General features: G+C 40.9%; 1 protein-coding gene across 5 annotated transcripts in view; it reads left to right on the top strand.

Moving 5' to 3' along the window:
* LYN (LYN proto-oncogene, Src family tyrosine kinase) overlaps window positions 1-25,170 on the top strand; it is a 54,323-nt gene that overhangs the window by 6,925 nt on the left and 22,228 nt on the right. For 3 of the 5 annotated variants that reach the window (XM_054191396.1, XM_054191399.1, XM_054191397.1), the window contains exons 2-8: window positions 14,599-14,735; window positions 15,905-15,953; window positions 16,047-16,152; window positions 16,503-16,601; window positions 16,707-16,810; window positions 18,313-18,462; window positions 19,767-19,919. In XM_054191396.1, coding sequence (XP_054047371.1) covers window positions 14,604-14,735; window positions 15,905-15,953; window positions 16,047-16,152; window positions 16,503-16,601; window positions 16,707-16,810; window positions 18,313-18,462; window positions 19,767-19,919 — 793 coding nt within the window. In that variant the 5' untranslated portion in view covers window positions 14,599-14,603. The remainder of the gene's footprint in view (window positions 1-14,598; window positions 14,736-15,904; window positions 15,954-16,046; window positions 16,153-16,502; window positions 16,602-16,706; window positions 16,811-18,312; window positions 18,463-19,766; window positions 19,920-25,170) is intronic. The other 2 variants (XM_054191400.1, XM_054191401.1) reach the window with 1 other exon arrangement.

The following is a 25,170-nucleotide window of genomic DNA, read 5'->3' as shown; positions in this document are numbered from 1 at the left end:
TAAATCAGAGATCAGAACAGTATTATCTTCTGTAATATATTTGACTATGTACAATGGCAGTCTTCTGCTAGGTTTAGGTGGGTGAAAAGTCCTTTTCCTTGCTCCCGCAATGAAAGCAAGATGCTTGGTGTGGTATGACACAGAAAAGTCATTTCTCTTTTGAGCACAGAACAGTTTCAGTGACGTGACTATATTTTGTTATTACATGTTCTGTGTCTTGTCATGCTGATTGAGATTATGTGCTTTCCTAGGGACTATACTTGTCTCTACCCCATTAGTTATCGTCCTTTGCATTCTTACGTAGTTGTTTTTTCTCCTTTTATCTCTCTGCTTCTACAGTCTTCTCTCTATTTATTTCTCAGCATCGACCCCAGTTCTGACCTCTCAGGGATTTCAGCCTCCTCTCCTACACCTTTTCTCATATAGTTTGTGTTGTCCTGAGAACTTCCCACATGTGCCCAACAATCAAGCAGTCTTACTTGTTTTTAAAGTGACTTTTTTGCACAACATTTAATTCTCTGTAATTCAAACGTAATTTCCTTGTGGACTCATTACAGTTCTCTTGAAACAAACATTGTGAACACTGATTTACTCTTTGTTCTTCCTTGGAAAGGGAGCTGCATGGTCTACGAGTGCTAAAGTCGCGTATAAACCATGGGGCTTGTGCACAGCCTTAAGATGTTTTTATTAGGTACAGTGCAATCACGTGGCCTGCCTATGAGCTATATATTTGATATTTTAAGTTACAAAGGTTATAAACTTAAATGAGCAGCCAGTATGGTCGTAATAATAGTACCGTGAAATTCTTGCAGTCTGCGGCATGAATGTGTGTCAGGGACCTCCAGTGAATCAAAATCTGACGTAATTATCGTGCATCATACTCACTAGGGTCCGTGTTCTGCACTTTGTTTAGAAAGCCCTGGCCTGAGTCTCTCAAAGTCTGCAGAGCTCCTGCAAGTTGTGTGCAGTCACTTACAGGCTCAGAACCTGGTTGAGTGGAACTTTACTGTGGTTGTTACTGCTAGGTTTTCGTCTGCTACCAATTGCAAGGCTCTTGACCGTTAAGCAGGGCTAGAAACAACACAAAATACTAAATGCTGTGCAATCCAGTAACGATACGTTGTGAATACAACCATGTTGATTGTTTTTAGAGAGAGAAAACAAGAAACATGAAGGCAAAGTCAAAATAGTAGCAGCAGTCAAAGTATTCATCAGTTTCTGAAAATGAAATAAATTAACATATTGAGCAAATGCAGAATGCTTCTTCAAGTCAGTCCTCCACTCAGAACTTCTATTTGGAGTAGAATAGCTTCTCTCAAATTTAAAAGAACTTTAATCAACATGATATTCTCGCATAGCTGTTGTCCCGCTGATGTGGGGAGCTCTGTGTTCATTCTTGCCCTTGAGAAAGATCATTTGCAAAGACATACATGCGTTTAAAACCCAAGGTCTCCAGTTCTTCCTTGAAACGTTTGAAGCAGGAACAATGAAGTGAACCGTCACACCAGCCATTCGCAACCCTTCCTCAAAAGCGAGTTTCCACATTCCCACTCTCACTCCTCTCTGAAAATAGAAAGTATGTAAAATATTTTTAATTCTTATTAACTTTAGAGAAACTTCATATTCATGCTCGTTGTGTGCAACAAACGTGAAAAGCAAGCTTAGAAACTTGGATGTGAAGTCCTACTCCATGTTTGTTCAGTGACGTTTTTCCTTTTACACTCTTACTGTCACTCCAGCTTAAGCATGTAGTTTCACGAGACTTGAGTTAAAGTGTGCTTTTTTGTTTATATGTCAGGCTTTCAGACTTGAATTGGTGGAAATTTGCAGTCCTTCGGGATATCTTTAGTAGGCTTATGCAGAGTGTTTTAAAAAAAAAAAAAGTTATCGAAAAAACCAAACTGTTCTCAAGGACTTAATCTGAAAAGCTCCAAAAATTGTCATGGTATAGCTCTTCAAGTTCTATTTATCATGTTTGCAGCAAACTGTTGGGTCAGACAATATCCTTTGGTGCCCCTGCATGTATTTTGCAACAGTTGCTTAGAACGGTTTACTAAGCTGGGTGAGAAATCAACTGGAACATGCCTGTCAAATGAATATAATTAACACAGAGTTTAAAATTAAGTAAAATAAATGATTTATAAATACACCTCTTTGAAGTGCCGGAACCTGGAGTACACCCTTGAAGTTAAGGGAGGTTCTGCTGCTTAACGCCAGTGAGAACACGACAAAGTGGTTCCTCACAGGAATACTTACACAATTAGTGCTGAATGTTCTTCTGTTATCCCTGTAAAGATTAAATAGCACAAAATTTCATTTTTTGCTAGTGTAATTTACTGGCACCGGATTTGACAGTGTCTGGTTGGTTTTTTTCGAGAACTCTTGCAACTTCCTCTTGTGACTTAAGAAAACTTGTCCAAGGTTTGCAAACTTCCAGGAGAAACTGGACTCTGACTAAGAGTGTTAGCCCACATCGGCATGAATGATTTAACCCTAAATTTTCATCTGAGCCTAGAGTTCATTCTTAAAACCATATTAGGTACCCCAGTACAACACCCTGTGTTTCAGGAGAGTTCCTCTGTGTACGTCTAGTGCTGTACAGCTAATGAAACACAAAACAGTCTGCTGGAGAAGTAACCTTTTTTTGCAACCCAGCTATATACTGGCATTTGAAAAGGGTGAAATAAAAATCTGTTTTTCTTTTGTGAGTTATTTGGGAAATTCAGTGCTTTAGACAAGTGCCCAAGGCACAATACGATGTGATTATAACAAGAATCCTATGTTTAAGTTGCAAGTTTGGTCGTGAGGATGTGTCAGCATTTAAACGTGGAGGTGACAGCAGATGAAGAAGCCCTCTGAGCAATGGAGCAGGATGGTAAATGCAGCGTGGTGCAAGGTAATGTGAGTGACAGTGTAACCAGGCTAGCACCGAGTTAGGATCCATGGACGCAGAAGTCATTCTGCATTAATTCAGTCATAACTATCTTAACCCATGTTGAAAGTAGATTGTAGAGTGCGTAAAACCAGGTAAGCCGATTTATTCCATGGGGATATGGTTACCTGAATTTGAGTGAGCAAAAGCTAATATGCACTAATGATCTGCTCCCTCTTTCCCCCTTTTATTAAACACACTGAAAACAGAAGATAAACCCAAAGGAGAAGTGGTATACTTTCTATGAGGCCACCCTCGAAACCTTCATCAGGATTTGTTGGCTGTGAATTTGCTGTCCTCCATCACGTTTTCCTTGACACGTTGTGATAATTTCATAATTTTTGAGTGCTGTTTACTCAGTATAGCCATGGGTTTGAATTACAGGCACATCTCAAAGCAAGAGATCACATCTGCAAAAGACTCTTTATTGCCAACAACAACTTTAACTAGTTGAAGGCCATGTTCATAAGTAACCATCTTCTCCCCTTAGTCATAGTAGCTATTAATGATTTTCCCTAACAAACATGCTGTCAATACCTCTGTCCAGGCATGTGGAGGTTAAGCATTAGGCTGCCTTTCTTGAATGAGACGAAGGTTTCAAGTATGAGCTGCTACCTGCAAATATACCTTCCTATGTGTCTTCTGGAGGGGGTGGACAGAGCAACAAATTTCAGTTGAAGAGCTAGCTGGGGTGCAGCCTGATGATGATATTAAAGAGAAACCTTAATTTTCCCCAAACTCATTAAACGTTAGCAAGCTGCTCACTCCATTTTCTGAGGCTCAATGAAACCAGGACAAGCTAACTCTGATTTCTCTTGCATGTATCACGTAGTAAATGTAGACATTAGGTACTGCAAAGTAGCTCATGCAGGGCCGCTTGTTACTCAGTGTAATTTGTTTGTGTGGCTGTGCCTTTGCCTTCAAGTACATTGATGGGTAGGTTGAACTCAACACCTGAGTAAAACCACCATGTGTATAAAGTAGGCATTTTGGACTGTTCTACTGATGAAGGAACCCTTGTTCCATGCCTCTCAACTACACCTTATTTTGGGAGGCTAACTGCGTGTCTGTGAAGAAGAGGAGGAGAGAGAGGAGCTAGGTAAGTCCTGTTGGGAGTGAAGAAGGATAGGTCCCAGACCTGTGTTCTCCAAAGGAACAGTGTGAAGCTTGTCCTTCTGCCCTTCTGTCATGTCACTTTTTATAAGGATGATGTAATTTGGGCTACTCCTGGACCTCGGTCCAAAACCTTGTTGGTTTTGTAGGTAGTTTCTCATTTTCCTATGCCACAGTCATTGCTCTAGTCATTAAAAAGGGACAGGAGAAGGATCTTTGTACTACTGGTAGACATGGACATCTATAAAGCTCAGGGCAAACATTAGACTACTGAACCTTTAGCATACTGCCATTGTTGGCCAAAGTCATCAATTTAAAGCTGAAAAAATTGTATGCAAGTCATAGATACACTCAGCTTGGAATGTAGACGTAGTCCTTGGGGTTTGCTAGCTGGAGTGGGACACTTCCTAATCCTTAGGAAAAATTACTTTCCTCTTCAATGTAGTTGGCCAAATTTTCATCTGGAAATGGAGATTTGGTTATATGGTTCTTTGTCATTACTGAAGTTCACAGAGTGAAGTTTTTTACTTGTAAAGAAAATGATATTTTTACTAATAGTTTGCGTAACACTTTTAGGTCTGTAAAGTATTTTGGGAACCTTCCCTTTAAGTTGGTTAACGTGTTGGTACAGTTTTTCTCTGTTCCATTTCATATGATCCTTTTGAAGAACTTGATAGAAGTTTATTCTGTTTTGACAAATTCGGGTGTTATTTGACCTTTTTCCCTATCCTCAAAACATACAGTACGGTGGAAAAAAGTTGAGGAAATGGAAGACGCAGTTGCCTGAGGGCTGGCAAAGTGAATTATTTCACTGTTGATATTGATTCAAAATTCTAGAGGATGCAGTTGAGGCAAATGATTGTAATAAAATGACGCGAGTGCTATAAGGTCATAAAACAGATGTTACCTTAATGTAAGACTCGGTTTAAAATCAGTGCCAAAACCACTGACTACGTGAATCTGGAACATTGGCATAATATATAAAGTCTTTTATGCAATGTTAACAAAATCACAATCTTGTGTGGATTAACTTTCTTATCTTTTGGTATTTTTCTTCAATTGCATAAACAAGGGAAAGGATCAGTAGTTTGTATAAATTATAACCTGCTTCATGTCAATGTACTGTTTTGTTTCAGAATTTTATTTCCATCCTTTTACAGATATTATAAGGTTATTATACTATCATGATTACATTAGTTATTTTCAGTATTTCTTCTTTATTTTTTTATTCTAATTTTTTTTTTTTTTCTGTTGCCAAAGTTCCTGCATGAAACGAAGCTTTTAAGAAATCTAGACAAAAACTGTGGTGGATTTATAGAAAAATATAAGATGCTTCTTTCTTGGTCAAGGCCCCCCACGCCTGCTAGAGCTACCTTTCATGTCATCAGCGATGATGTTATTTATTATATATCATAGAATCATAGAATGGTTCAGGTTGGACAGGACCTTAAAGATCACCTAGTTCCAACCCCCCTGCCACGGGCAGGGACACCTCCCACTAGACCAGGCTGCTCAAAGCCCCATCCAGCCTGGCCTTGAACACTTCCAGGGATGGGGCATCCACAGCCTCCCTGGGCAACCTGTTCCAGTGCCTCACCACCCCCACAGTAAAGTAAATACATGTTATGCTATCATTTATGAGTTCCAACAAAGATCATGTATCATTTACCTGAGCATGGAATAGACTTATTCTCGCCTCCAAGACTTAAAGGACAGACACACAAAGGTTGGACTGTGGATTAGTATCATTTGAATACACAAAACTGTTTACCTGAACCGATACGGTTCGTCTTACCAAAGCACTCCTATTTCAAAGGCTGCGGAGGAAAGTACATAATCCTCAAACCCCACCTGACCACACCTGGTTTCCATATAACTGTATCGGATCAGTTCATGCTTGGGAGTTTGAGGTGTGATAACTTGAGTCACTTATTTTCTATTTAGTATAGCAATGCATTAATTAATGTTGGTTATTACACAGCTAAAAGGCCTGGACTAATAAGTAAAAAAAAAAAAAAAAGGAGGGGGTACAGGATAACGGGTTTCTGCCATGTGTGCAATGAAACACATCAATACATCATTAATACGACAACACCAGGTATTTTATCTCGCCAGAAGTTTCCTGGTCCAGTGTCAACTGTTGGGGGATCTTTGCTGTATGATGTAATACACAGACCACTTCCACTGTAGTCAGATGGCAGCACACCTTTTTTCCCCTGTTCTAACTCGAATTTTGATTGAAAAAATCTTTAAATTAGGAAATGGAGTTGAATTATTAATGTTGCATAGGTCTACCCCTGATTTCAATATGCAGGCCAATGTGAGAAAGGAAAACAGGACGCCAAAGGGTGGAAGAATGAGTGTCAGGAACGTCATCAAGAACAGCAGTCAGCTAGGTAATGAGTTCAAGAAAGGTTTCTACCAACCCAGATTGGTTTGGTCAGACTGAGATATTTGTGTGCTAATGTTGGAAATCTCAGCTCTAAAGAGAAGGAATAGAAATACTGGTGCAGGGCTTAAAACCCAGTGTTGCGGAGAAAATAGAAACATGACTGATTTATAACTGCAGTAGGATGTAAGTGTTGGAGAGCATGAAGGTGCCAGCGTGGTACCTTCTGTAACTGATACAGGAAGACCCTAAAAAATAATCTGAGGTAGCATGGACAAAATAGAATTTGTCTTGGTCACAATTGCTGAGGAAGGAACCGTGAAAGAAGCTGAACAGGGTGGCGGTGCCTGTCTGCTGCACTTCCCCAAACTCTTGGCAATACCACTCTCTGTTGCCTAATGTTGCATTAGCATTACATTAAGACCTTTTTTTTTTTCCTTTTAACACCGTCATTTGCAGTGAAAAAGTAAGGAGTCCCCTTGTGATATTAGGAAGTATTACAAACACACGGGCATCTGAAAGCATCATGCAGAAAGAACGGTCTGGCAAAATAATGGGGAGAAATTTAATATCAGGGTGCCAGGTCATGCTACTGGAGACAGGAGAGGAAAATCTGCTGTGACAACAGTTTGTCATTATGAAAAATGAAACAAAGTTGAGTGCCTTAACTGATCACGAGGGGATTATAAAGGCTAGCATGATTGATGGAAGTGTGAAAATAATAAATTAATTGCTGAAATTTATTGGGTGATGTATTTCTGTAGATGGAAGAAATAGAAATATTATTTCTTGCAAAGCATTGTTGAATGTCATCTTGGAACACCCGACCAACTCCAGCCTCCTGCCCTTTAGAGGGGTGAGTTCAAACTGAAACAGATGTGGAGAAGGGCTCCGAGGATAACCAGTGGAAATGGAAAAGACTGAGAGGGTTTGGTCTTTAAAGCCTAGAAAAGAGACTGAAAGAGATGTGACTTCTTCCTAATCGCCTAAGAGGATGAAGGGCTAAATGCCATTATTGTCCCCAAAACGTGCTTACTGGGAATTAGGACACAGCTTCTAAGCCAAGTGGAGTGAGCAATAATATTTTGTTCTTACCACCACCCATTAACCTCTGTAAAAATGGAGCTTGGCAAACTCGTTTCTGAGCTTGTACGATGCGATTGTGATAAACAAGATATCACTGTTACCTTGCTCTGATAGAAGTGCACCCTTGGAAAATTTGAGGGTTTGACTTAAATGAGAGTAAGTTTGAGGAAATCTCACAGTAACATTCTTGTTGCAAACTTTTCCACAACACTACTATTTGGGTTTTGATGGTTACACTAGGGATTAACTTGTTTCTCTTCTTTGCCTGTTTATATGTATGTCAAAATATTGTTTCAGCTTTGTCTCACCTTTTCCCCCCAAAAGATCAAAGCAGCTAAAGAATTCCTCAAATTTTCTCCTTTTTAAAAAATGCTGTCAGAAGGACTACTGCTTCTCACGTGGCAGGAATTTTATACGCCCATGTATATGCGTATCATATGAGGGATAAATTCAGTTTGGGAGGCATATGGATGATGTAATCTGGACCTATAGAAATAAGTTAAATTTAAAAAACATAGATTAAAGTACATGAGACGGGGAGTGACCGAGACATCCATAGCATTTTCAGCAGAAAGGCGAGGGAAGGACAAACTGCTTAAGTTCCCCTAGTTGGTCTCCAGTGCAAAAACAAGATGTAGGAAGTGAAACAAGCCCAAGATGAAAGCTGACCCAGGATTTCTGTGTTTGCAAGAATCTAATTCGATGAAAGTTACCAGGAAGTCAGGACTCACGGTGTATATATATAGTATATTATATTATTAAATATATAAATACATATTGTATATATATGTGATGAATTGCAGGTACAAGGCTGAACAACATAAAAAGTGGTCATTTGTGAGACAACCAAGGATCAGGAATCCACTTCTGTTCAGTTGCTCTCCAGTTTAATTCTTTCACATTAGTCCCAGCCACAGAAAATTTATTTTTGTCACTCTTATTCGCACTCTGGTCTGGTAACCACATCTTCACTGGCACAAATACGTATAGAACAGTGCTGATGAGGCTTTGCTGAGCTCTGCCACCTCAAATTAAACTTCTCCTCCGGGTTCCTTGGAGGTTGCTTTGCCGTTCTGCACCGTGTGATGATGGGTCAGAAATGAACCCAGGTTTCTGAGGCCCCTCGGAGATGCCCCTCCTCACAGTCCCAGTAACAGAGGTATAGAAGATCAGTGCAACACTCAGGTTTTGCAGATGATGTGGAAGCAGGTCAACATAGAGAGAGAGTCAGCAGTAAAGGTTAAGATAAATGAATTCCTTAAATTTCATATTTTTCCCATTTTTTTTCATGGAATGGGAAACTCGAGCAGTTGATTGAAGTGATGTAGAAAGTTGAGTGAAGGTACTGAAAAAGCCTTGTGTCCTTGGGCAGAGTGGGCTTACGATTCTTCCTCCCCAGCAGTTTTAGATCTAAGTTGATCATCTGAGTTTGTTTGGTTTTTGAGACACTTCTGCCTTGACCTTGAGAGTGATGCGGAGAAGTCTCACATTCTCAATTATTCAGGAGATCTGGTGAAGGCATCACTCTGTTACCTCTGGCTTTGTAACTTGTGAAGTAGCAGCGTACCAGCTGACATTAAAGTCCAGAATGAAAAGTCTAAAACGGAGGAGGGAAAAGGTATTCTTTTGAATTTTTGAAAGAGGTGTTAAAAAATAAAATTATTTACTGCACTGCTCTCTAAGCTGCTTTAAAGCTCCAGATTTAAAACCAGTTGTTTTTTTTATATGTAGGTGTAAACAATTGCTTCCTGTTCTTTGATTCAGAAGCTTAAATACAGAACGATGTTCAAGACTCAGAATGATTTGGGGGGTCTTGATTTTTTTAAATTTTTTTTTTCTTTGTACATCTTAATGTGCATTCTCTCTCTTATTTGTACTGCTAAGGAAAAACTTTTATATATGTATGCGTAAGAAGTGTTGTGGCTTAAATGAAGAGTTTACTGCTTATAAACATTGCAATTGAATACAAATTATTTTTTTATGTATCTGTTAAAATATATATGTCTATATCTGTTAAAAGTCTAAGCCACCCACAGAATTGGTGTTTCTGTACCCAATTACTGACCTTTTGAACAACAGATATTTATTTGATAAAATAGAGTTGCTTGTGTAGTCAGTGTTGTCGTTCTAATTCTTTTTAAAGTTACTTTATTATTGGAAAAGGCAAAGTATAATCTATGCTAGTTGTTTTTTTAAAAGTTTGCATTTTCTGCAAAGATTAGAATGAAGCCACGCTAAACTGTTGAAAAATCTGCGAGGATTTCAGAGTCATTGTCATGAAGACATAACTCAGATGAAGAAAATCCCGGACACGTCAGGTGGATTTTTAGAAAATGGTTAACTAATGTGCGCGGTAAATATTGTATGTAAGAGAATCACAGGGAGGAGAACAATCGTGACCATGAGCAAAAAGAAAAACGAGATTGGCTTTGTAGATGATGCAGAAGATAAGCGCTGGGAGGAAATGAAACCTCGCACGCTGCTGGTGGTGGATGGATGGGCGACGGTCACACGAAACTTGACTGCTCGCAGTGGGAAGTATTGTGGCTTTAGACACATTGCTTGGCTGGTAATAACAGCAAAAGGCAGAAAAAGCAACAGTGTTTTGGGGATAGACAGCAGCTTTTAACCCTGGAAAAATGTTGCACAAGCCCCCCCCCCCCCCCCGTAATCTGCTTTGAAATTAAGACCCAAGATGAAATGGGGGATTCAGAGGGAAAATTCAAGGCAAATGCCTCTGTAGGCATCAAAATCGGTGTCTGTGGAACAACCTGCTCCAGAGGCTCTGTGTGATGGTTCTTAGGATACTCCTCTGGCTTTTCAAAGGCTGCCTGAGCTCAGATTCTTATCACCATGCTGGAAATGTCAACTCAAGTACCTGTCCTTGCCTTTTAGCCATTAAATACAATATGCTCTTTGTTAAAAGAGGAGCTGATACTTTTTTAGTTATCTGTTTATAAAAGTTAGCAGCTGTGTTATGCAGAGTTTCTTTTAATTGAATATTTATCTTTCATGTCTGGAGGTGCGGACAGGACAGTCAATGAGAAGCATGGATGAAAAGAAATAGCTCCTGTGTTGCGAATCTGTTGGAATGGGAAACGGCTGAGTAGGGACTGGCAGCATTTCTTCTGATATCTAAATTATTTTTATCTCTGCCAAACAATAACATAGCTTCTTTTCTAACGCTGCTGCCCTCTCTGGATTGCTCTTTGCTTACCATATTCTTTTTCTCTGTATACCTGCACAATACGCGTCCGTGATGCTCATTGTGATACGGCAACAGAGAGCTATGCAAATAAACATTTTACACCAAGTGAAATATTTTATTTATGCCTGAATGAACTTCCCCCCTTCAAATTTTCCTTATGACTACTCTATAAACTCAGAAAGGTGTGCACTGCATACACCTTTTATACTTCAGAGTTTCTTTTTTGTATGGTTGAATGTTTGTGAAGTTAACTTTGGTAATCATATGGCATTTGGTATTTTGAAATCCATTGAAATCCATTGAAACTCTCCCATCGGTACTTGCTGTTTATACTGGCCCTATGAATCTTTACGTTGATACCGTGTTCAAAACCGTGGGAAAGACCCAGATTAGACTGCAGTAGAAATGTATAATGCTGCGCTGGAAACTAATAAATCTGGCATTGCAGATGAACTGAGCAATCACTGAGCAGAAGCTTTTGAAACCAAGACAGTTACGTTTGCCTTGGGCATAGGACTGATCTTATGGAATTTTAAATGTGCCATCTGGAATGCAGTGCACACAGCTTTACAGAGAGCTAGCATATACAAATTTAAGATCCTGTGGCCTCTTTGAAGAGTTCAAAAATCTTTTGTTTCACAGTATCAAAAGAACATGTGCTCATTGATCCAGTTTCTACTGCTTAAAAACTATTTTTCAACTTTGTTTATGCTGTGTCTCCGTTGTCTGCCTATACTTGTTTAGAAATACATAAGGTCAGAAAATTAAATGTTAAATTACATGTCATAAACTTAACTATATTGATATGTATAAAGTGCTAAACATTCGTTTTACGTTACTGCATATTTTTCATATGTTTCTTTTGCAAGATTTAAGAAGCTTGTTTCATAAAGAAGCTGATACTCTCAGGATGTGTCTACATCAGCATTTTAGTTAGATCAGGATCCCACTCCTGAAGCAGTTGTCCCCACTTGCTGGGCTGTGGTTCATGTTGTGGAGCAGACTCAGAGTGCAAGACTGAGACCGCTTTAGGAAGATGCAGTGTGAGGATTACCTTTAAATAAACCCTTACTGTGGTCTTGCTCCTACTGAGCGTTCAGTCCTTGGGGCTATACTGGAGTGAACAGGGCAATAACCCCCCCTTGAAGCAGCTATGGGCTTCAGCACCAACTGTTGGGGCTTTTTGCTAATCTAGACCAAGGTAAGTCCTGTGAGGATCCCGGGCTGTCATCTCCATGAGGAAAAAACCAAAAACCTGTGCTTCACGATGAGACTCAGAATCTTCTCTGTGGTTGGTGCCACCACATGTGTTATCTGGCATGCTGCATTTGTGTGATTTCACGTGGCACCGAGTGGGCTTCTGTGGGGCTACAGGGCACCTGCACAGTGGTATTACTGATCCCTTGTTGATACTGTCACCAACAAATGCTAACCTTGAGCTTACCGGCACAACCTCACAGCGGGCTTATGTTACAGCTGTTCATGTTCTTTAAGCTGCAGGAAAAAAAAAAAAATCTGAGTAAAAATGCTTTTCCCTGAGTTTACACCAGCACTGGGCAAGCTGCAGTCTCTAAAGATATCTTCAGCTTTCTTACAGCGATAGGGAAAGGGATTTTTGGCTGACAACTTAGATCAAATTACCTTATGTCCTCCACTTTAGCTGTTTGTCCTGTAGAAGCAGAACTATTCAAGAGCAAAAAGGTTAGCAATGAGGTGGCTCAATACCTGATCTTGCAGATGCAGCAGGTAATTAAACACTGGGCTTCCTGATGTCTAGGGTGGGCATGCCAACACCAGCGTGGCTGTGAGTGTGCAGAAATTCCCTGTGAACCATTAACTGCAGGACAAGACTCTTCTATATATCCGCAATTGTAAATAAATGAATAAATAAAATCCTTCTCGGTATTTCAAAACACCTAGTATGTAACCCATGTAGAGTGGAGAATTTGGAAAAAAATCTTCCAGTGGGTGTTTTCACAAGCTGAAATTAAGCATTAAAGGTGTTTGCTTCTAAGGGAAGATCCTGGTTGAAGGTGCCCCCCAGTGCCTTCAAACGAGTATGGGAATGCTGAAATGTTGACACACAAGAAGAGGAAACTGTATTCTCTGCCTCTGTGGGATGGTGATGCCTGGTCAGTGCCTATTGATTTTCTGTATGATTCCTTTTATTTTTATTTCAAGAGAAGACAGCAAGGGGAGCAGTGAGTTCTCATGCTGCTTTTAAGCTCGTATCACAGTTCGCTGCATCGCTGCTGAAATCTCACAGACAGCCCAGATTTGTTAGCAATGGGTGAGAAATAATTTGCAGAAATGGTAGGTGAGGAGGTACCCTCCTCTCATTTTTAGAAGGCAGCGTTCAGCCCATGGATAGGACAGTGCGTCTGTCGTTATGTGGTGCTTCCTCGAGGGCAGGATGGGAAATTAAATGAAGGTGATGTGGGAAGTTGAGACCTGCCACAAGGGAGTGTTTGTGGCCTTGGCTTATTGTTATACTTAGTTAGGATTATGATTATTATCAGTGTTGTTACAAAAGTATAAGTCTTAATATGAACCCAGAGCGATCCGGCTAATTTTCCTACCTACAGGTGTGTAAGGCACCGTCCCATTGAAACAGTTGTGTCTGCGGGTGGACACCTCTACAACTTTAACTGTTTACTATGATGACCTTTTCTAACCCAGAGATGAAGGTATAGGTGGGGTGCAGTATAGGGTGGTAGGATCTGCTTTATCTTTTCCAGCTGTGTTTTAGTCAGTGCTGGTTTACTTGAGCCCGGACGTTCACTGAGCTCTCATTCTAGGTTTTACATTGTTCTTCAAAGAACTGGCTTTAAAGATTAATTAGGGCAGGGGGGGGAGTGAGAGTGTGTGCCTGCAAGGGAAAGTGTGGCTGTGAACCTAGCATTAGAGCACTGACCTGAAAGGAGGGAGAGAGGAAGGAAGGGGAGGTTTGAAAAGCATTCATGGTGGATTCTTTGAAGAGTAAGTATGATTACTGTCCTCTGAGGGAGGAATATGGAGATAATGTTGTATATGTGCTTGCTGAAGTGCTATGTAATTACATCAGGGGATTAGCAGTCAGGTTCCAGTCATGTAGATGCTAACAGCTGTATCTCATCTGATTTAGCACGGATGCACACCCTGAGAAGGATTATCCTTCTAAATTGTATTGAAGAAGAAATACTTGCGTGGTGATTTGCCGTCACTGATACACACATCGGCTGTTTTAGGCTGCCGTAACAGGCCTGTTTGAACAAAGAGATTCATTACCGAAGGTCACAGTAGCAGCGTATCTGCCATGGAGCTGGGACTGCACAAGTCATCAGCCTCATGCGAGATGGGGATTTGAATCACTGGGAGCTCCCTGCTAGCCTGGCATAGGCAAAATGAAGTGGGGAGATACAGGTGTCGCTAGATCCAGCTGCACTTCTCATCATTCGGACTGGAGTTTTTTTCTACGTCTTCCAAAGCAGCCTTTTCTCTAAAACGTACAGAAATAAGTTGTCGCTACAGTAATTCCATTTTTCTTATATCTATTCTGAAGCTCACAGAAGTATCAGAAAGATGTAAGGGGTTTCGGGGGGGTGAGAGGGGCCATTGGGGAGAAAAGATGATAAATCTGAAAATACTGAAATGGTAAATAACTATTTTGAAATATTTACTTCATCTGTGGATCGAGACAAGAAGTCATTTCTTCCCTTTGCAGCAGAAAAGAGCTTTCAGTGTGTGTTCCTAACCTTCAGTTGTTCTCCCCGTGGACTATTGTGTATTAAAAGGAATCAGGTTTTTGCTGCATAGCCCAGATGATTGCATGGCAAACGGCTTGGTTTATGGCATAATGTTTTTTGTTTAACACCTTTTTTATTCCAACAGGAAATATGGGATGTATAAAATCAAAAAGGAAAGAGAATCAGCATGGAGATGGGCTAGATTTGAAGAATCAACCAGTACGTAAAACTGAACGAACTATTTATGTGAGGGATCCAACGTCCAATAAACAGCAAAGGCCAGTAAGTAGATAGTCTCAGGGGAGAATTCCAGTAGCAAGATCAAAGCATGACTGGCATAACTTAAATTTCAATCCAAAGCACATGCATGAGGAAATTCAAACGATCATTAGTACACAATTGGGCTCTTAGTGTTGTGCAGTTCACCCTCAACGAATAAGTACTTAAAGAACTAAAAAATAAAAATCAGTGGTTTGTTGCTTAATTACTTTGTTATGTTTGTGATAGTTTTCTGCATGAAAACCGTAATCCTTGGAGATGCTTGGTCTAGGTATAGCTACGTCTGTAGAAGAATGCTAGGTGACTTTAGAAAACCTGAAGTAGTTTAGAACCATTTTTAAAAGCATCGCTGTTGCGTTTCTAATAGCTGTGGGATCCAGGTGTTAATTGTTCTGTTTAAAAGGGCTGTTTAAAAAGGCTGAGATAATCACGGGCGGTTCTTCACCAGCTCTGGTCAACTTTCCTTTTATTCCCTGAAGGCCACTACTCGACGTGGCACGAGGGACATAGGTAAGGACAGGAGGGGAGTGGAGGGCACAGGGAGCAGCACTCTGCTGCAGGAGGAACAGCCTCATGGTGGTTCCGTGTGTGCTGCCTGGCATTAGAAAGGAAGGGGAATCCCAGCGGCTACCAAGTGGGTTTGATATTTTGCAGATTGACTGGTACCTTTTGTTCTGTGCCTCCGCGAGTGAGGGCCGCCCTTCTCTCCCCTCTCACCAGCTGACGCGGTGGGCTCACCGTGCTCTCACCGTGCTCTCCGTACACACATCACAAACTACCATTTACTTTTTTTTCTTTTTAATTACTTCTTTTGTCTTGCACGATCTTAGCAGCATAACTGTGCTTTTAATTCTTTAGCATGACAGCTACGTGTTAGTAACTGTCCTGTTAAAGCGCCCTGCATAAATCCTCATCAGCAGATGACACAAAGCTGCGAACTTCCTCCCCACATCTTGTGTCACAACTTCCCGAGGTCTGAGCTGCTCAATTCAAAATCTAGTGGGGACTTACTGTATTTTTATCTTTGGAAGAATGGTGGGAAGAGATTGGAGCATTTCCTTTTAATTTAAGGCGTGTAAGATGATACCAAAGCAACTGAATAATATGTAATTGTAATGTAAGATTGTCGCAAAGATCTAAAACTGCTTAATTAAAGACATATTTTATTGTAGGCAAATCAAGAAGCACAGCTCTTACCAGGACAGCGGTTCATCACCGAAGGTATGTTTTCGTAGGAATCTTAACTGCTGTGTGCTGTGCCCATGTCAGCCTGCAAAATAATGCAAACGCGCCTTTGGCTTTCTGCCTTTGTAGAAACAGAGGAGCATGGAGTCATTGTGGTAGCTTTGTATCCCTATGATGGCATTCATGAAGATGACTTGTCCTTCAAAAAAGGAGAAAAATTGAAAGTTATTGAGGAGTAAGTATGACTGTACTGATTGTATTGTAGTTTTTCTTTGGACTCATCTAATTACCTTTATAATTTTTTGGTATCCTAGTCAAAACATGAGTGTATTAATGGTAAGGGAGCTCCCTTATATGTGCAAACACAAATGCATGTGGAGCTGTTGGTAGGACTTGGCAGCTGCCCTTGGCAACAGCGACCAAACATTGATGTGGTGGAGCCAATGGCTTCGAAGGGGGCTTGAGTTCAGAGAAAAGATGCTGCTTCTCTCTGCAGCGCGGGTGAAGCTCTCAGCACAGTAGAAGCCAAATAACGCTTTATAATTTTCCTTTCCTGTGAATACTAGTGTTGTTTCTGTTTTTCAGGCTGGGAGAATGGTGGAGAGCAAAATCTCTCACAACGAGGAAAGAAGGCTTCATTCCCAGCAACTACGTAGCAAAAGTAAACACCTTGGAAACAGAAGAGTGAGTTCTCCCAAGCACTAAATCCTGGAAAATTACTTCTTCACCCTGGTGGTGTATCCTTTGTGGGGGAAAGAAATGGTTCTAACTCTCTGAAATTTTTTTCAGATGGTTCTTCAAAGACATAACCCGAAAAGATGCCGAAAGACAACTCCTGGCTCCTGGAAATGGTCCTGGAGCTTTCCTTATCAGGGAAAGTGAAACATTAAAAGGTAGGCTTTGGGGTGGGTTACTTTGGAATTGAATTAAAAACATACAGTCAGTCTTCACAAAAATTGGCATGAAGTGGCACTGGGTGTGGCATAGTCCTCATGTGTCCTATTGCGTGACTTTTCTCCAGTTCTGTAGGAGTGAGAAGGATAAGAAAATCACCAGGAAAAGAGACAAGAGAGAGAGCTTCAGGTTCACACCCAAAGTTGAGTTAGGAAAAAAAAAAAAATGTGTGTGTGTATGTCTGCATGTGTGGTTACACTGACAAGTAGCAGGAATGAATGCAGAGATCTTTTCCCTTCCTAACATTTGTGATTCCTTTACTAAAGGACATTTTTCATTGTAAACAGCAGATGCTGCATTTTATAGTCTTCCATTATTGGGTCTGTATCCATTGCTACAAGTTTTAAAATGTACTTAGTGCATAATAAGGGGTTTATACTTCTGCACTGTCATGTGATTAGTGTGATTTTTTTTTCCAAAAGCTTTTTGGTAAAGGTTTCTGCTATAGACAGAGCTCTTTGTACTGTAAAGCTTAGTGAAGTCTCCAGACTCTTTGGCTGAGATTTTCAGAAAAGAATAGGAGGTTCTGTGTCTGGACTCTGACAACAGCCTGACTGGATTCTCCAGCTGGGTACTCTAACACTGTGTCCTCCAGAGAAAGATGCATGAATCCCTTCATCAAATTGAATGTCTATCGCCTCCACAGGCATTGGTTTTCTGGCCCTAACATTGATTAGGTACCTCTCTGTAATGGGCCCATATAGTTGTTTCTTTGCTCTCACATGAAGACTCCTAAATGAAGTTCTCAATGGAAGACTCCTAAATTCAACATTGGCTGCTGAAAGTAAGACAAAGTACCCCCAAAACATTTCTTCCTATCCCCTTCTGTCACTGGATCTGTGTGTGGGGAGAGGGAAGGTGCTGAGGTGGTTTCTTGTCAGTTGAAAATGGACAAGAATTGTACAAGTAGAAGAAACGAAGAGCTCTGTAGTTGAGGGTAGATGCTCTGCTGCCACATCTTAAATGTCAGCGGAGGTTAGGCTCCCTAGGACTAAGAGATCTGCCCTCCCTCCTCTGTGCCTCAAGCCACCTCCAAGGTACCCTTTTGTTTGGTCTGTGACATCCAGCGTCTTCCTTTTCCGAAATGCTGGTCTCTGAATTCCAGCTTCTGCGTGAGGAGTGTGACAGCCCTGGCCTTGTTTTCCCACTCTAGCTGGGGGGACCTGCTGCAGAAGTGGGCTTTGGACGTGGAGCTGTCGGGCTTATGGAACTCCTAGCTTTGTTGAATAAGATTGAAAAGTGTGACTGTAAGCATTTTGGTGACCAGTTCACGACCGGCTATTGGCCAACTTCCTCCTGTTGATTGCAAAATGCTTTTTGAGGAAATAAGGGAGTAAAAAGAAAAACAGATAAAAAGGTGATTTTGTTAGGCTCAACTGTATATGTGTGGACGCTGTAGACTTTTGCTATCTCCTAATGATCGTTCTTTCTTTCTCTGCAGGCAGCTATTCTCTCTCCATAAGAGACTATGACCCACAGCACGGCGACGTTATTAAGCACTACAAAATTAGGAGTCTAGACAATGGAGGATTTTACATCTCTCCCAGAATAACTTTTCCCAACATCAACGATATGATCAAACATTATCAAAGTAAGTTGAATGGGTTTGTGGATTACTTAATAGAATACAGCCATTATTTCCTGTAAAGGAAAAGAAATGCTTTCTTGTTTTGTTTCAAAGCTTTTCATCTTTTTTTTTTTTTTTTTTCCTAAATAACCCAGGCATGCATATTATCAAAGATAAAGTAAAACTGCTTGGAACCCAAGTAACGTTGTTATCATAATCAGACCTAACACTGCTTGCTCTGCAGCATACCATTGTCAAGTAAAGAATAGCTTTATAAAACACTTCATCAAAGTTATGATGATGTGAAACTACAGTAAGAATTGACTGCATTGTAAATAAATAAATTCTGTATTTGAAAGTAAATTAGCATTCACAATTAGCAGAAATACGTATAGACTTGTGAATATCTTCTTGCGGTGTTGGATGTGGAATTGTTTTTATTTTTCCTGTATTTTTTTTTATTTGTTTGTTTGTTTATTTATTGTGAATGGCATTTTGAAGGAAGTAAAAGTCCATTGACTTCAAAGAAAGAAAATTGTACCCACATAGAATGTATACATTCATTATTTAAAAAAAAAAAAAAAAAAAAAAAGGCCTGGGGGAGGAAGGGACAAGTTTCTACCTATGTTTTAGCTACGAAAGTGACTTTTCGTTCTGCAAAACCTCCTGTTGGGTAGCTCCAAAATATGTGGTTTTAGTCTTGTAACTGGGAAGACAGAGATGAAAAATGTAGGACAGAAAATCACGTAGTGATTTTTCAAAGCTGCATTGAGACTTGGCTATGAGATTTCTCTGAATTGTCAGACGTGTGTGGTAATTCTTTGGCACAGCTGGAAAACCTGAGAATTATTCTACATTTGTATTAAAGTTGTAGCTGCTCTGTGTCTGGAGAGAAAAACTAATTGTGACCTACTTATGCTTGCATGCACATGCGTCTGAAACAATGCTGTACGAAAATTTAATGACAAATTCAGAATACAGGTTCCAAGCCTGACTCCAGTGTACATCATCATCAACATACTGACAGTAAACGTATCTTATATTTTATTTAGTTGGTACGAATTGTACTAAAAAACCCTTAATAATCTGATGGTAGCCAGATGCACGTGACACTTCTTTATTAAATTTGTATCGGAATACCAAATTTCAGTTCAGAGGTGCTTAAAGTTAAGTGAGAGCACCAGAAAGGTTACATTTTCATCAAAACACCTGATTATTTTGAAAATTATTTTGTGCAGTGCACACCTGCAATTAAGTAATGTTTGTCTCAAGTCACAAGGAACAGAAGTGTAACAGACTTCCTATTTTGTTTTTCCTTTGAAAAACAGAGCAATCAGATGGCTTATGCAGAAAGTTGGAGAAAGCTTGTATTAGTCCCAAGCCTCAAAAACCATGGGATAAAGACGCATGGGAAATTCCACGGGAATCAATTAAATTAGTGAAGAAACTGGGAGCTGGTCAGTTTGGAGAAGTCTGGATGGGTAAGTTCGTTCCTTTGGAAAGAGCATTTAAATCTGCTGAAAGAAGTGTCATTTCGGAGTCATTCACAATAGGAGTGGATGTGAACTTGGTCCGATAACCTTGTAAATCCGCAAAGTCAAGGCCAGAGTATACCTTCTTGTGAGGAGAGGGGGTTTGGGAGGGGGAAGATATCTGACGTCATGGAAGAAATCCTTTGGTGTCTTTTAAAGGAAAAAATAATGACTGAGTAAGCACTGTAATTTAGAGGGTTGAAGACAACAGGGTTTTTTTTGGTTGTGTTTTGTGGGGGAAGTAGGTTATATTAAGATGTGACTCCTGACTCTCAAAATCAGTGGGCATCTCAGAACTTTGTTTCAAATCAGAAAGTGGAAAAGAACTGGAAATAGAAAGAAATCATGTCTTTTGGTGAATTATGTATAGAGTTTTCGTTGTCTCTTGGTAAAGAAGAGGCTGCAATATAATGCATGGGACTGCCACACTGGGTGAAAAACGGGGACACTTAATCCGAGATTATTACCCGCCAGAATGCTGCTGAGAAAGTAGGCGACTTATGTAGTAAGAAGATTAGAAATTGATCACCCTCTGCCTTGAACTATCATGCAGGTCCCCAGTAATGAAAGTGTTGTAAGACTTACAAGTTGAAAATGTTGATATATACCCAGCAAACAACGATAGCACTGATTATTATAACCATAATTAGCTTTGCTTATAAACAATCTTATTTTCTCAGCCTCAGTGAGCTCCTGCAGCAAGGGGCTATGACCGCTTTCTAATCACATGTCTGCAAAGATATTTAATCCTCTTGCTTTTGAAATGCTGTCTATTCAGGGATCTGAGTATTCTTTTGGGTTCCATATTGCAGGTTTTGTGTGCTATTCATTACTTACACGCTTGTTAATGGTTACCATCTTATTTGAGGTAAACTATACCTTTCTCCCAAAGTCTTCATTATGGTGTTTTTTTCAGGCTAGATCGTTGTCTCAACCCTTCCCTGAACTCCTTTTTGGAGGTTATATTAAAATAGTTATAAAATTATTAATGGAATGGGGTTTTTTAGTTGCTTTTTTTGTTTTGTTTTGCTTTATTTTTTAAACAAGATGCTATAGGCAAGACATTTCTGAGCAACTTAATAGCATATCCCAAAACTTACTAGAAGATGTAAAATTATGAAGGGGTCTCTGATGATGCTCGGGAGTGCAGCAGGCTAACAGGAATGTCATTGCGTTGGAGAGACGCTCTCCTTTAGAAAAGCAGAGCACAGAGGAGTGTTGTTTGAGTAGCAAATTCCACACACAGCTATAGCGTCAATCAGAAAGCTCTAATCCAGTCATAGGTGCAATCTTTTGACATAAATCATGTTAAAAATGCAAGCAACGCATCTCTGTAATATAATATAGCCAAATTCAACCTTTTATCTGCCTTCACAAGAAAAGGTTTAAGAAACCTTCTAGCTATGATACACGAGTGACAATTTACATACTAGTTAAGACAAGCGTCAGCCTCTGTGCAGGTTTTTTCTGTCTAATAAAACAGGCCAAGAAATGTTTAACTGACACTGAAACACTATGAAAGACTTAGTGGCAGAAGTTTATTGCCTGCTTGAAAAATGTAAATCATTTTGGGAAGTGACTACTTCTGCACATGCCCACACAGAGGCGTAAAACTTTAAAAGGGTGTTTCTGGTTCAAGATGTTTCCTCTTGTTTGTGTCATTCTTTTAACATCTAAATTGGGCCTAACCCCTGCATCTGAATTGCCGCACTGTGAGAAAAATTAATGTACTGTGAAAGCGATGGCTGTGTTTCCTCTTCTCCGCTTTCTTTCTGAAGCGAGAGAGGCTGATTTGCATGGCGCAGGCCCTCTCGAATCAGGAGCCTGGTTAATCTTAGAACCAAGGAAGCTGAAGCTGGAAAAGACGTATTAGGTCAGCTGTGCAGCGGCGGGCGTCAACAAACACTGTGTGTTGTAATGATCAACCAGGGGCATCAGGAGCTGTGTAGGGGTATGGAGAAATAACCTCGTCGTTTCTCTCCTGATTAGAGAGCGGGTTGTTAACGTCTCTCCTCATACAGAGCAAAATGATTTTTCAGCCATAGTGTGAATTAGAGAGAAATAGCGTTCCATGGTTTAATTACTACCTACGTTTCTTCTTGATAAAGGGTACTTGGAATTGTGGTTTCAGAGGGAACATTGTCCCATTTGGAGGAACTGGACTCCCCAGTAGAGAAACAGAGCTACTGGAGAGAGTCCAGTGAAGGGCCACAAAGACGATGAAGGGAGGAGCACCTGTCCTGTGAAGAAAGGCCGAGAGACCTGGGACTGTTCGGCCTGGAGAGAAGGCTCAGGGGGGTCTTATCAATGTATGTAAATACCTGAAGGGAGGGTGCAAAGAGGATGGAGCCCGGCTCTTTTTAGTGGTGCCCAGTGACGGGACCAGAGGCAATGGGCACAAACTGAAGCACATGAGGTTCCCTCTGAAGATCAGGAAAACCATTTTCACTGTGTGAGTGACCAAGTGCTGGCAGAGATTGCCCAGAGAGGTTGTGGAGTCTTGGATATCCTTGGAACATCCTTGGAGATATTCAAAAGCCAACTGGACACAGTCCTGGACAACCAGCTCTAGGTGGCCCTGCTTGATCAGGGGGGTTGGACCAGATGCCCTGCAGAGGCCCCTTTCAACCTCAACCCTTCTGTGATTCTGTGATATATGGGAAGACAGAGAGAATACTGTTACTGCATCATGAAGATATGCCAGCATATCTCTTATGGTCTTTTCTTTCCGGTTTGTCCATAAGTACCCTTTGTGTTTCCAAGTTGACATCTTCCTCTTGCACATTTTGGAGGGAGTCAGCTTATATTATGGGAGGACTAAGGAACAAAAAGCAGACCCCCATGTCCCCCAAGCTCTCGGCTGTGCTCCTGTGTGACCTGTGCAGAGAATCTGTGTCACTTACAAAGTGGGCAGGTGACTCTCCTCCAGCTCTGTGAAGAGTTTCTTCTACAGAGAGAAAACTTGCTATGAAGGATCATCGATTTCTCAGTTTTGTGTGTTTTGTGTATCACTTCCAAGTGCATTTCATTTCTCTCTTCATTACAGCAATGTGTAATTTTATACATTTTATAAAGACTTTCTGGTTTTAGTATACCAAGTCAGTGTTTATGTGTGTGTTTTGGGCATCAGCTGTGCTGACATGATAGATGAAAAAAAAACCAGCATGGCAGAGTGGTGTTCACATTTTATGCCCTGCACCACGGAAGCAGTTAGAAAGCTGCAGCCTGTGCTTTTTTGCCTTCACATTTAATGGGCTGTATGGAGATGAGCTAGAGGTGGAGCTACTGTTGCATTCCTCTGCTCTTCAGCTGAGTGACAGCTGTAGTTGGTGAAGGAGGAGTGATGTGCTGACATACAATAGGATGCGGAGAAGCTGCTGTTCCTCAGTCTCTTCCCCAGTGAGCATCTCGGAAATACTGTACCTCCTGCAGTCGTAACAGCCTGAGACATTATCTGGCTTCTAACAGTGCCGTACCTCTGTAGCTCAAACAGGTTGTTCCCAGTATAACCTTGCAGGGAAATACTGTGAAAGCAGAGGAAGTAGAAAGCTGCCTCTTGTAGGCTTGTTCACAAAGTTGTTTCATCTTCAGGCCTGGAGTTGTGGTCAGAAATCATAGAATCATAGAATCTTCATGGTTGGAAAGGACCTTTGAGATCATCGAGTCCAACCATACACACACACAAAACCCCAAACCCCTACAATCTCTGCCACTAGAGCATGCCCTGAAGTGCCAAATCTAGACGTTTCTTTAATACCTCTAGGGATGGTGACTCAAGCACCTCCCTGGGCAGGCCGTTCCAGTGCTTGACCACTCTTTCAGTAAAGTAATTCTTCCTAATGTCTAATCTAAATCTCCCCTGCCACAACTTCAGACCATTTCCTCTGGTCCTGTCATTATTCACCTGGGAGAAGAGGACAACACCCACCTCTCTCCAACCTCCTTTCAGGTAGTTGCAGAGGGCAATGAGGTCTCCCCTCAGCCTCCTCTTCTCCAAGCTAAACATGCCCAGCTCCCTCAGCCTCTCCTCATAGGACTTGGAATGGTATGCTCATCCTCATTATTGTCTGTTATAAATTCATGTCACAGCTTGGCCTGATTAAGCCAATGCGAGTTTAGTGGCAACCTGGCTGTCCAGGTTACTACTCTGTCAAAATAATCACAATCAACTCCAAAATAAATACCTGAAACACCAACAATTTTTTGAGGATTCTAACGGGCACAAACTTGAGCACAGGAAGTTCCACCTAAACATGAGGAGGAACTTCTTTACCCTGAGGGTGGCAGGGCACTGGAACGGGCTGCCCAGAGAGGTGGTGGAGTCTCCAGCTCTGGAGACATTCAAAACCCTCCTGGACACGTTCCTGTGCAACCTGCTGTAGGTGACCCTGCTCTGGCAGGGGGGTTGGACCAGATGATCTCCAGAGGTCCCTTCCAACCCCTACCATTGTGTGATTCTGTGATATAGGGAAGAACTGTGTAAGACATCTCTCTGTGTAAGACATCACGACATTCCTCAGACTTGCATATATTATTGCTTGCAGCATGTTCAAATTTTAACAGAAGCTTAAACTGCAGAGAGATTTGCTTCCTGTGGTGGTACGAAAGGGTTCTTGACCGTGGAGTTCAGTGCATCTGGGCAGCTTCTTTAGTGATGTGATGAACCAGTGTAGCACTGCCAGAGCAGGGTCTATGTTTTATGCATTTTTGTTTCTAGTGTGCACTGATACGATGTGAACCATAATGCTCTGGGGTATTAATAATCCATGAAAGGAATTCTCAAGCAGGGCTAAGAGAAAAGTTAACAAGCCAAATGGAGCCATTATGGTGTATTTTATTAATGAGGCACATTTTGCTTGCATCTCAGGTGTAAAAGACTCTCTCATTCGGTAACTCCCAAATTAGAATATACATAATGCCCGTTTTGGAGGTGTATTTTCTTATGCAGCTGTTAGAAAAATCAGAGACATCTAAAATGAACCAAGAAAACTCATCTCATCGGTATGGCAAATACTTTTTTACAGCACATCCATGAGCTGAATGTCAGTTGCAAAGACTCTGAACGTTATGTCAGGTGTTCTAGATGTAGGCAAGAACTTCATTGCTTACCTATCTTTTTTAATTAATGTTTAGGCAGCAAACTGACCGTAAGTCCATTCATATCACATGGCAAGGAACACCATGACACAGCAAGTGGTGG

This window comes from Rissa tridactyla, chromosome 2 (genome assembly GCF_028500815.1).
Source record: "Rissa tridactyla isolate bRisTri1 chromosome 2, bRisTri1.patW.cur.20221130, whole genome shotgun sequence".
NCBI classification, from domain to species: Eukaryota; Metazoa; Chordata; class Aves; order Charadriiformes; family Laridae; genus Rissa; species Rissa tridactyla.
Note: the sequence above shows the minus strand (reverse complement) of the source record. Positions and strands in the feature narration are given on the sequence as shown.